The 12,028-nt window shown below is 38.4% G+C and overlaps 1 protein-coding gene across 1 annotated transcript in view; it reads right to left on the reverse strand.

The window, feature by feature from the left end:
* LOC134578001 (carcinoembryonic antigen-related cell adhesion molecule 1-like) overlaps positions 1-12,028 on the reverse strand; it is a 47,205-nt gene that overhangs the window by 15,800 nt on the left and 19,377 nt on the right. Inside the window, exons 5-7 of the mRNA XM_063436961.1 lie at positions 9,576-9,815; positions 5,099-5,434; positions 3,393-3,509 (exon numbers count right to left, since the gene is read on the reverse strand). Coding sequence (XP_063293031.1) covers positions 3,393-3,509; positions 5,099-5,434; positions 9,576-9,815 — 693 coding nt within the window. The remainder of the gene's footprint in view (positions 1-3,392; positions 3,510-5,098; positions 5,435-9,575; positions 9,816-12,028) is intronic.

The following is a 12,028-nucleotide window of genomic DNA, read 5'->3' on the forward strand; positions in this document are numbered from 1 at the left end:
TTAAACAAAATAGAAATTATACAATGTTCTGGGCACTACTTTCAGACTTGGTTGACAGCTTGGCAACATGAACTCATAAGTGCTGATAAAAAATTACTTTTTAGCAACCCTGGACTTGTCTTTTACACTATCCATATAGCACAGACAATGTTACACAATTTATCTTTCATGGATGCTGACACGTGGGTGTGCATTGGTGTGGTTTACTTAATTAAACAGTAATCCCACTGAAATGTTGCTGTGACAGATAGGTAATTTGATCAATTCACTTTTAATATTTAGACTGGTCTATTACACAACCCATTTGACACTCGGTGTGTGTATCCTGTTTAATGTGAATGTGGTTAATGCCGTTCATGTACGTATTAACTCTAGTCTTGAAAAGTCACAGAACTATCATGCCTGACCGTCTATCAATTAAAAACCTAATGAAAACTGAAAACTAGCCAAATTGCCACAATGACATACTCCTGGCAAATGGCTAACTTTAGAGGATTATGGGAAATAACAAACATGTCTACATTTTAAAGTGATATTAGCATGTCCTGCATTTTTAACAGAGGAAGAGAGACCAGCTATTCAAGGGCATAATGTTGATAACACAAATTGCAGACCTTATCTTTAGTATACATTAACATGCATTTAACAAACTTCCATGTTAAGACTGTAGGCTAAAGCTTTCATCTCATCAACGTCATCAAGATTAGACAGATTTTCACTTCATAATGCGTAAAGCGGAATTTCAACATGGCTGCTATGGCTTCTGAGAAGAGCTCAGTTTTTGTGTCACACAACTTCCAAATAGTTTGCCAGAATACTGGGGTTGGCACTGATATATACATTTCCATAACCACTACAATGAGCTGTGGTGGTTATCCTCCTTAGATTGCTCATTGAAAGGTAAATAGTCCCAAGTAACATTAAGGAAATGGACATTCCAAACACCATAACCACTACAGCATATTGAAGTTGTTAAAGAGCTTGGGAGCAGTCCATGAAAGCTGAGATGATTATATCTATAAGAGTTTATCACAGAGATCCATGTCAATACAGCTCTCAATAATATACAGTTCTCAGTGATAGTGTGTATGAAGGTTTCCCAGAGCTCTACAGCAATAAAAAAAAGATTTAAAGTGCAATAAATGTGCTTTATAAAGTTCCTGAAAATCATTATTCACATTGCTCTTGTTCTAAATGTGTTAACAATTAAATTAATTTCTATCAAGATGTAATGAGGTCCCATAACTTGCCTAGCAATACTCACCATTAACTATTCCTATGTGCAGACATTTCCATCATTGGCCATTTGTCATGTTGCTGCTTGCTAATGATGCATTTAGAAGAAAACTGTTGAACTGTGCATATAAATAGCTCCACATCCCAGGGGCATTGCTGGGAGTGGGTGGGCTGTCCCCCAAGTGGCACCATATCATGAGTAGCCTTTAATACCAAGAGGGAAATAACCCCTCCAGTTAAAACATGTGTGATAGTGCCGCTTTACTGGAGTCATTTGGAGTAAATTATGCAACACAGTTGGGGTATTGCTGTGGGTCTATAATTTTAATGCAGTGAAGTGAAGGGTTACTATAATATGGCATAGACTTAGACTGGGTAAGTGGTTTGTAAATATAGGTTCATGTAAAATTCTGAATTCAATCAAAGATTTGCAGGATTATTCACTAAACACTAGATTTAATCCAGATAGACAAAATCCAGTAATTTAGGAAAAGAGTGAGCCCAACAATTAACAATTGAGAGAAATTAAGAAAAAGGAAAATAAGGGCTGCACCAAATATAATAACAAGAGATAAAACAGTTATCAACTAAGTAGAAGATATAAAAAAAATATACAAAGTTTAAATATAAAGTAAATCAAAATTAAAAACATCCAAATAGAAGGATCTCAATTAAATTCAATGATTGGTAAAGTCCTTGATCAAAAGTGGCATCCTCAATGTATTTATCCAGGTAAATCCACTCACATGAAAGACAAAAGATAATGGGAACTAATAGTGCAATATGTACAATCCAATATATACACTAATATAGGAAGGGTGGTATGGCGAAAGTAACCTCGCCACTGGTTCTTGGAGGGGCCTGCTTGCCAGCCTCTTGTCTCAGAACTATGGCCCCTGTGATAAACCTGGCAAAAATACTTTTAAAAGGTTCTGTTCATGTATTTGGAATTATATGGTTCAGGAACCGAACAGCCGCATGAATAAGAGACCACCCGGGAGCTTGTTATACCTTATTAACACTTGGTTTCGATTCTAACCGCAGTGTTCTAATTGATTGTATGGGTGGCCGCTGTTCGCATGAACATCAGTGAGGGGGAGGCCATCTTGTTCCCGCGAACTCAGGCAGCAGTGTTTGGGCATGAATCTCATGGAACTGAAATCGGACACAGAAACTCCCGAACACCGCTGGACTTCCATCATCTCCTGCGTTCAGTTCTACAAAATAATCTGTGTGGGCTCATCACAGACTGAACTCTTATAATGAACACTATGACACTATGATAGCTAACACTATGTTAGTTATTACATCGGTTTAAACCCCATGTTAATATAATGAATGTTTTAAACCTTCACTGAAGTAATATGCAAGTCTTATCAATCCCCTTTGGCTTTTAATTTATTAACTATTTATTGTGGCGGAATGCTACTCTTTCACCACCAAGGATAATTGTTTTTATATATTTTCTCACTGAATGCAAGTGCTGCCAAATAGTTTTTATTTTTTAAAGCTGGGCCCAAATTTGAATTCTTTGTGTCTGGATTGTTGCCGTCCAGCAGTGTTCAGTCCGGCTGAATTCTAGACCAAATTCAAGAGCATATGAGGCCAGAATTGGAAAATCTGGACATTGTTCAATTGCAGTTCAATTGCAGTCTGAATGGCCATGTATGCAGCCAAATCGTTTTGTCACACTCGGTACGTGGCTGTTAGAACTTTAGTGAATAACCCCATTGATGTCACAATATGACTTACTGAACACATTACGTTTTAGAGTTGGTCTTTGGGCATAGTATAGAGCAGGGATAGGCAACCTTCGGCACTCCAGATGTTGTGGACTACATCCCCCATAATACTCTTACACCTATAATGCTCATAAAGCATCGTGGGAGGTGTAGTCCAAAACATCTGGAGTGCCGAAGGTTGCCTATGCCTGTTATAGAGCTTGTTTTAGGAGGTGCTTAAATCAACCTACACAGGAGGTAGCCATAACATTTACATTTTGTCTAAAGTCTCTGGTCTTTCTACCACCTAGCAATGATTCTGATCTCAAGGATTTTTTTTTTTTTAATTGCAACCATATGACTTGTAAAAAAGAAAAAATGAGATGTTAAAATAAGATTATGTCAATGAAGAAGATAAATAAAATTGTTACATACTTTTGTTTCCCTTTACGATAAAGTAAATAATTATTCCGATGATAGCCAATCCAGCAAGTACTCCAATCACAATACCTGCGATCTCACCGGGACCCAGTCCATTAGAGGGATGGGGAACTGTTGAAACAGTAATCAGTTAATATAGAATTCAGTAGTATGAAATCAATGTTATTGGTAGCCTTTAGGTATAACCGCTACTGTTATTGAATCTATACACTGGGACTGCACTATCAATAGGTGAAAGCACTTGCCTTGAGTGCCTACACTTGGGGGATACGAAAGACTACTAAGGTAAAAAATTCTCCACTGATTGCCCAGTATTATGGAATCGGTATATCCTTAGCCTTTTATCTTTAGTAAGTGGTCCCCTAATCTGTCTTTTTTTCTCATCTGTCTTCCAGTAAGTTTTTATGTGTTTGTTAAATTGCTTTTCTTTTATTATCTTAATTATCTAGCAGGCACTCAGGGGTCTATTTACTAAACAATGATTTGAAAAGCGATTCTTAAATTTAAACCAAAATAGCTGCATTGTAAAAATGAGTCATTAGGTGTAGAGTTTTAAAAACTATTGCATCTCAATATTTAATCCCTTAAGAACGGAGGCAATTGAACACATTTTGATCAAAACTAAATCAAAACAAAACCTGGAATTTGCCCTACATGTCTGTTCAACCATAAATTACCTCTTTCATATTAAGTGCATCCACACTTATAATATATCATTTTGTTCAGAAGAAACAGTTTTTTTTTATTTTGCAAATACTTATATATTAAACATAATTTAATATTAATAAAATCTAAAAAAGTTTAAGAAATTAAAAAATGCTGCTATTTTCCAAGTTCTGCATGGCATTTGAACTGTTGATGTCATAATACTGTTAGTTTAACTGAAAGCTAATACACATATTTGTGTTTAGTGATGTCCCACGAATACAACAGCACCCCCATGTACAGGTCTTATGGGGTTTTGGAAAGTTACAGGGTCAAATATAAGGCTTTCTCCTTTTCGTTTTTTGCAATTGAAATTTGCCGGTTTGGTTTGCTGGGCCTATGTTGCCTTTAAGACGGTATGGCAACCCAGGAGTGAAAATTACCCCCATCATGGCATACCATTTGCAAAAGTAGACAAACCAGGGTAATAAAAATGGGGTATATCCACTGTAACCAACCAACGCTGGGTATCGTCATTTAGGATGTCCAGTGTCAGTTAGGCGACAACCCATAAGCACCTCTAGTAGACAGTCACTAGAGGTGGAGTTAACCCTGGAAAGCAGTTATTGCAGTTTCTCAATAACTGCAATAACTACCATTGTGGTGTTAAACTGACAGAGAAACTGCATCCAGACCACTTCAATGAGCTGAAGTGGTCTGGTTGCCTACAGCGTCCATTTACGTGTTCTACTGATTATAACATTGTTCTTGCTTCCAGCACATGAAATGCAAGAACCAACTGTTCACAGCTGCCTAATAAAGGTGCAAGTGCCAATGTAATGATGTAATTGATGTTATTCACTTCGTCGGTCAGTAGTTTTAATTTTGTGGATTGTCAGTGCATTAAAAATACTTCAAAAGTGTTATCCAAAAGGTAATGAATATTTAATGAATGTCTGCTCATGAATAGACCCAGAAAAAAAGAACCCTGTTTCTCACTTAAAGATGCCCTATATTATTATAGCAGGAAATATTTACAAGTGACTTACCGGTACTTGTTTTGGCTTCCACATGTATTATGTAGAAAAAACTTGTGCTTCCAATCAAGTTCTCTGCTCTGCATTCATAAGTTCCGTTTTCCCTTTCTGTCACTGAAGACAATCTTAGACTGGATGTAGAAGGAGTGGACACCACCCCTTCAGACACTGGGGTGGGATTAGGATTGAGGTGAAACCATGTGAAGGTTGCAGGTAGGATTTTAGCTTCTGGTATCAGGGCACGAGAATTAATCCCAACAGTATTGCCAGTCAATGTGACTGTCAGCGTTGCTGAATTTCCTTCTACCACTGGAGTTGTGCTGTAATTTTTGAAATCGTATACATATGGCTTTGCTAAAAAAAAAAATCAAGAAGTCAGGAGATAGATAATTAATCATTGCATATCACTAACGATTTGCTATACTATAGGTATAGCAGAGAAACACTATATATGTAAGCAGTAAGTAGCCCACACAGAATCATTGCTATAAGAGCCATTTTTATGATCTGATCTCTGGGCTAGATTTATGTACACTCTGAAGGGTCAGGTTTATTTGTGATATAAATATACAGCTGCACCAGGGGACGGCTGGCAACATTTGGCCTGAAGAGAAAGTACAAATAAATGTTTTTTGTACATTCACAGATCTCGTTGCGTAACATGATGCATGAGATGCAGTAATTGCAAGGTGCACCACCATATATCCCTACAATCAATATAACTTCCAGATGTATTAATGAGAATGCACAAAGATCTATGCACACCAAAGGAACCCTGACTTTTTCTTTCTGCAAACTTCAGTGCCACCGTTAATAAATAGAATTTGTTATAAATGTTAGGATCACTGCCTAATCTCATCTTACAGCAGGGGTAGTCAGCCTTCTGCACTCTATGGACTACATATCCCATAACGCTCTAATATCTATAAAGCATCAGGGGAGATGTAGTCCACAACATCCTGGAGTGCAGATGGTTGTTTATCCCTGTCCCAGGGCCAGCTCATCCATAATTCACGGTGGACTCCAGGTGGCACTTTCATAGGGACGGCATTTTGCAACTCTTGCACCTTTAACAAATCTGCTGTAAGGGGCCCGGGCCACCTGTGTATAGATTTATAGAGATTACCACTTTAGATATATGCTGTTCCAGGCCCCTTACAGCCTTGGCTAATGAAGAGGGTGCCCAGTCTAAGTCTAATCTTCCCCTCCAGAAGCAGCAGGTACTGTTCTCTCTCAGGAACTACAAGAGCGTGGCCGCGGGTTACCATAGCAAGACTCCGCACAGCACGCTCTGCATCAGTAATATCTCTATAGACAATCATTGATTCAATGCTTTCCTGTGGGGAGGGCCTTATCTGCAAGCCGGGCATGTGCATTAGGGACCTCCGTCAGATGACATCAAATGAGGCGGGGACGCCGACCCAACACCGAGGGAGATTGGTGCTGGAATCACGTAAGTAACTAAAGTGTTTTTATAAACCCTTTATTTGCCAGAGGGGGCACGAGGGAGAAGGGGACCAGAGGGCACTAGAATGTTAAGAATACCAATTTGTTTGGTTTGACGCTAAAAACTCAAGAAGCAAGCAATTACATAGAGCACCTGCCTTGCAAATACTTCTCATTGAGCTGCATTAGGATGTCTGTGACTGGAGAGCCACAGGAAGTCTGGTCAGGGTTTGGAAGAAGAGGGCTTGCAATGGCTTCAGACAAGAGATCTGCAGCTTTTGCAAGGTGTTTTAAGATATATCCCCAATGAAAAAAATGAATTATTAAATGCAAGCATGTTTTAATCGGAGGTATATTTATATTTACTAAACAGTGATATGCATACTGACTCTGCGTCTGACTTTCTCCACTTTAAATTTATGCTGAGCTCCTACAACTTTGCTCTTTCCTCTATAAAAGTAGATTACTTCAATACCCTCATAACCACACTCTCCTGTGAACCCAAACAACTATTTCACATTTTAAACTCTTTTCTTTGCCCTGTTACTCCTCCTACCAACTTGACCGCCATAAATTTTGCAACTCACCCTACTGACAAGATCTCTACAATCAGAGAAGTGATCTCTCATCGCTCTCCTTCCTCTTACAATACTTACATACCCCAAACAACACTCCCTCTGCTGTTCTATACTCATTCATACTCACTACAGCGGAAGAGGTTTCTGATCTGCTTCAGTCCTCCCGCCCCACCACCTGCTCCCTGGATCCTATTCCCTCACATCTCATCCATACTCTGTCTCCTTATCCTGCTCTGCTTCTCACTAAAACTCTCAATCTCTCCCTCTCCTCTGGCACATTTCCATCACCCTTCAAACATGCAACTGTAACCCCGATTCTCAAAAATCCCAACCTTGACCCTAACTCCCTGTCCAACTCTTTGCTTGACCTGCTTCAGTCTGGTTTCCGCGCTCAGCACTCTGTGGAAACGGCTTTGACCAAAGAATCCAATAATCTACTCGCTGCAAAATCTTGTGGTCACTATTCTGTCCTAATTCTCCTTGACCTTTCCACTGCTTTTGAAACTGTTGATCTCCAACAACTTCTTATTCTCCGTAATCTCGGTCTACAAGATATTGCTCTCTCCTTGTGCTCCTCCTCCCCTCCCAGCGCTCTTCAGTGTTTCTTTCTCTGGCTCTGCCTCTTCTCCACTAACTCCTTTCTGTTGGTGTCCCACAGGGTTCAGTCGTTGGTCCCCTACTGTTCTCGATCTATACTGCCTCCTTGGTAAACTCATCAGCTCCTTTGGCTTCCAATATCATGTCTATGCAGCTGACACGCAAATCTATCTGTCCTCTCCTGATCTCTACCCGCCCCTCTTGACTAGTGTCTGACTGCCTGTGACTGCCTCTCTGCTATTTTTTAACAATACCCTCAAGTCCCTGGAGTGCTTTCTTGTTTGGACATTTTGGATAATTTTGCAGACTTCAACGACTATTATTTTTTCTCTTTTTTTTTCTAATTGTCCCTTTGACATGCAAGAAACAAATAAAGGTTGGAGTTTACTTAAGGATCACCAGCATAATTAGAACATAATTTACCTTTAGTTCATGAGATAGCAGAAACAGATAGGGGTGAGCACTGGATTGATGAACTTTTAAGACACATTTTGTGTCTTAATGGCACATCATCACAGACTCTCAGTCTCTGATGAATCAATTATAGGTGGAAGGACAGATAAACAAGTACAGGTAAGTAACCCCTAACAAAAAAACAAAAAAAAAACTAAGGTCAGCCAAATCAGGTTGTCAAACAAGCCCGGGTGTGTAGCAGGAAATGAGGAAGTCAGTTAGTCGTACAAGCCAAAATGAGGCTAGGCAACAAGCAGGTATGGGCAAGAACAAGCCAGGTCAAAATCAGTAAAACAGGAACACAGAAAATGACAAACTCTGAGTACGGAAAGGACCATGAATTGGCAAGGAGTCAGATTACAGTCCTTCCTTTTAAAGGTATATACTGTGATGTAATAATTATGACCATTGACACTTACAGAGACAATGCCCAATTTTAAACAATGATGCCAATACTTACAAAGACCGTGCCCAATTTAACAATGATGATGCAAATACTTGACAGGCAGGTAACACACCAGCACATTCATGTAGTACTCTACCCAGTCTGTTTCAATTCTGATTTAATTATCCTGATGATTGAGGTATTTTTCCCTGAGTGATGCCTAGCCTTTGTTTCTTACAGAACAAATCCATCAAGGTCATTCCAGGCTTGGTAAGAATTACGTAAGAGCACAGGCCTCCAGCACATTCAGATATATACATAGTGGCAGGCTGGTAAATGCCCTGCAAAATTCCTGTCTGCTGTTTTATTATCATTATTTGTATTGCAACTTGCAATTATAAAGAGCCAACATATTTAGGAGTGCTGTGCAATTGAGGTGGTGTATAATATACACAGACCCATACACAAGAGGACCCTATCCGTGAGAACAAGTCACTGAAGCTCTTTTAAACAAACCTAACTTAGTTAACTAGAAGTTCTCCAACAACTAATACATCTCCTGCTCTATTAAATTTCAAAAGAATGGTCTGAGGCTACAGCCCATCAAACTCATTCCATACTACTGGCACATGGACAATTGTCCTCCTCCCCTTTTAATCAGCTCCCAATGCAACTGAGAACCCACAGGATACAATATATCTCTCTTAAATAACTTGACACTGCGTTTTCAAATATTTAGCAAATTAAATATATGTTATTGTTACATTTGCTCTCTACCCAGTTGAACTAGTTATACAATTATATACAGTCATGGCAAAAAGAAAGTACAGCCTCTTTGAATTCAACAACATGTGTTGTTGTTCATCTGAGGTTGTATTTACCTAATTTTAAGATCTGCTAAGGAACAGATGATTGATACTATGTCTTGATTTGTAAAACCATCAAATGCAAAAAGGGTTTACTTTCTTTTTCCCATGACTGTATTTGTTAAACATGTCTACTGGATGAGAAGTGTAAATAGAGCTTTATCACTCACCTAATGTAAGAGAACAGGCCACCTCTAGCCCTCCCTGGGCACCATAGCAGGAGAGCTTCTGATCAGAACTAGGTGGGATTAACGACACATTTTTGGCGACCTCATTTATCCCATTCTGAATACTAGAATTAAATGTCATGTTGATGTTTGCAGGAGGGTTGCCGCCCGGCCAGGAACAGAGAAGCTGCACGTTTTCATTATTGCCATTTGCAGAACACTTTATTGATCCCTCTGGATGCCCTGTTTGAGGGAAAATAATCAACAAAGGGAACTTACTCCAATTTGTAACTGAAAAATACTAAAAGCAGTCTTTGAAAGATTTAAAATAGTAGGTAATACAATATGATCTACAAAACAAACAAGTGAAATAAGTTCATAATTTATCCAAACGTATGTATTATATGCACTGAAAAGGGCTAAAAGTATTGGATTGGTTCTTTTGTATTTGGATTGGTTAAAACAATAACCTTTTTTCTATTTTCATTAATACAGCAACTTCTGGAGCTATATTTTGCCATAAAATATGCAACAGTGTCCCCTGGGTTTCGATACATTTGTTAACTCCTTTTATAGCGATTTATTATTTTTTGATACATATTTAAAAGTATCCAAAAACATATAATATACTAAAAATATATTACGAAATGTCAAAATATTAATCTATTAAAGCATTTTTCAAAGTATTAAATCATATACTGAAACCTATTAAATAATTTGAAACACTTATCCAAAAATATTACATTGTGGTCATAGTAAGTAATGGATATGATGTATATTATACACAGGTATCGCACAAGCACATCAAAACAATTATTTAAAACATCAGTTTACTATTTAGAGCGGTGGTTTCTAACCTTTTTTCACTTGTATACCCATTGGCAGCCCATTTCCACAAATGGTATGCATCATATTAGAAAAATGTTTGTAATTTATATAGTTGTGGTTATTTCAAATGTATATTTTTTTTTTCTCTGTCCCATCTCCCATTTTTCTCCACACTAGGCTCTCCCTGTTTCTCCTCTACCCCAGGCTTAGAAACAAGGCCACATATGCAGATGCACAGACATACAGATGTACACAATGACACACATACAGATATATACACTGACATACATACAGATGTACAGACACACAGATGCAATGATACACAGACATATAGATACATACATTGACCCACATTCAGATACAAATAAAGACGTGCATACAGAAACAGACACACAGATACGCAGACACACAAAAGCATACATACAGATACACAGATACAAACACTGACACACATACAGGTGCAGACACAGATACAAACATTAACACACAATAGATAGACGCACAGATACAAACACTGCCACACATGCAGATACACAGGCACACAGAAGCAAGCATCTAGGTACACAAATACACAGACACAAACACTGACACACATCTAGCTACACAGAATCACTGACACAAATGCAGACCGACAGGTGCACATAGATAGAAACACAGCCACACATTCAGATTCACAGACACACATATACACACATGCAGATACAGTTACACACACTGCCACACACTATAAAAGCCAGACATGGGATCAAACACAGTACAGGTAACTAGTAAAAACATTATCATAAATCCAAGACATACACTGCACATACACTGCAGGGAAAACATTGTTAAAATACACATGAATATATTGAATACATTGAAAAATGAGAAGCCCTGGATTGGTCCATCATCCTGGAGGCATGCCTACAGGCTGATGCATCCCAAGGAAGGGTTGCAGCAATGCATTGGAGAAAAGGGGAGTAATTTTCAGTTTTTTAATTATTTCTATTTTCTTGTACACATGGTGGGGGACATAATGGATAATGGGCATCTATACAGATACAGGTATGTGTTTCTAACACTACAGTGTCAGTCTCAGCCAGGGGAGGTGTGGCTAGGGCTGCATACACAGATCAAATGTGATTTAACTCCTAAATGGCAGAGAATTGAGCAGTGAGACTGCAGGGCATGATTTATACACTAAAATTGCTTAATTAGGTTAAAGTTGTTTTGATGCCTATTGTATTCCTTTAAGTAATGATACTTTGTTTCGTCTGTACTAAGCCAAATTATTGATTAACTGTCACAGCTCTGTATAAAAGATACAGGTGGTACTCAAAAAATTAGAATATCGTGCAAAAGTTCATTTATTTCAGTAATGCAACGTAAAAGGGGAAACTAATATATGCGATAGATGCATTACATGCACAGCAAGATAGTTCAAGCCGTGATTTGTCATAAGTGCGATGATTATGGCTTACAGCTCATGAAAAGCCCAAATCCACAATCTCAGTAAATCGCACCATGTATTTACATATTTAGCAGAGCCTCTTTTTTACGTCCCCCATGAGCTAATTGGTGTCATGGAAAGCAGGGAGAAACAAGTTTCCCTTTCTTTGAATGTTTGAAGCTATATATTCATACATTAG

This window comes from Pelobates fuscus, chromosome 11 (genome assembly GCF_036172605.1).
Source record: "Pelobates fuscus isolate aPelFus1 chromosome 11, aPelFus1.pri, whole genome shotgun sequence".
NCBI classification, from domain to species: Eukaryota; Metazoa; Chordata; class Amphibia; order Anura; family Pelobatidae; genus Pelobates; species Pelobates fuscus.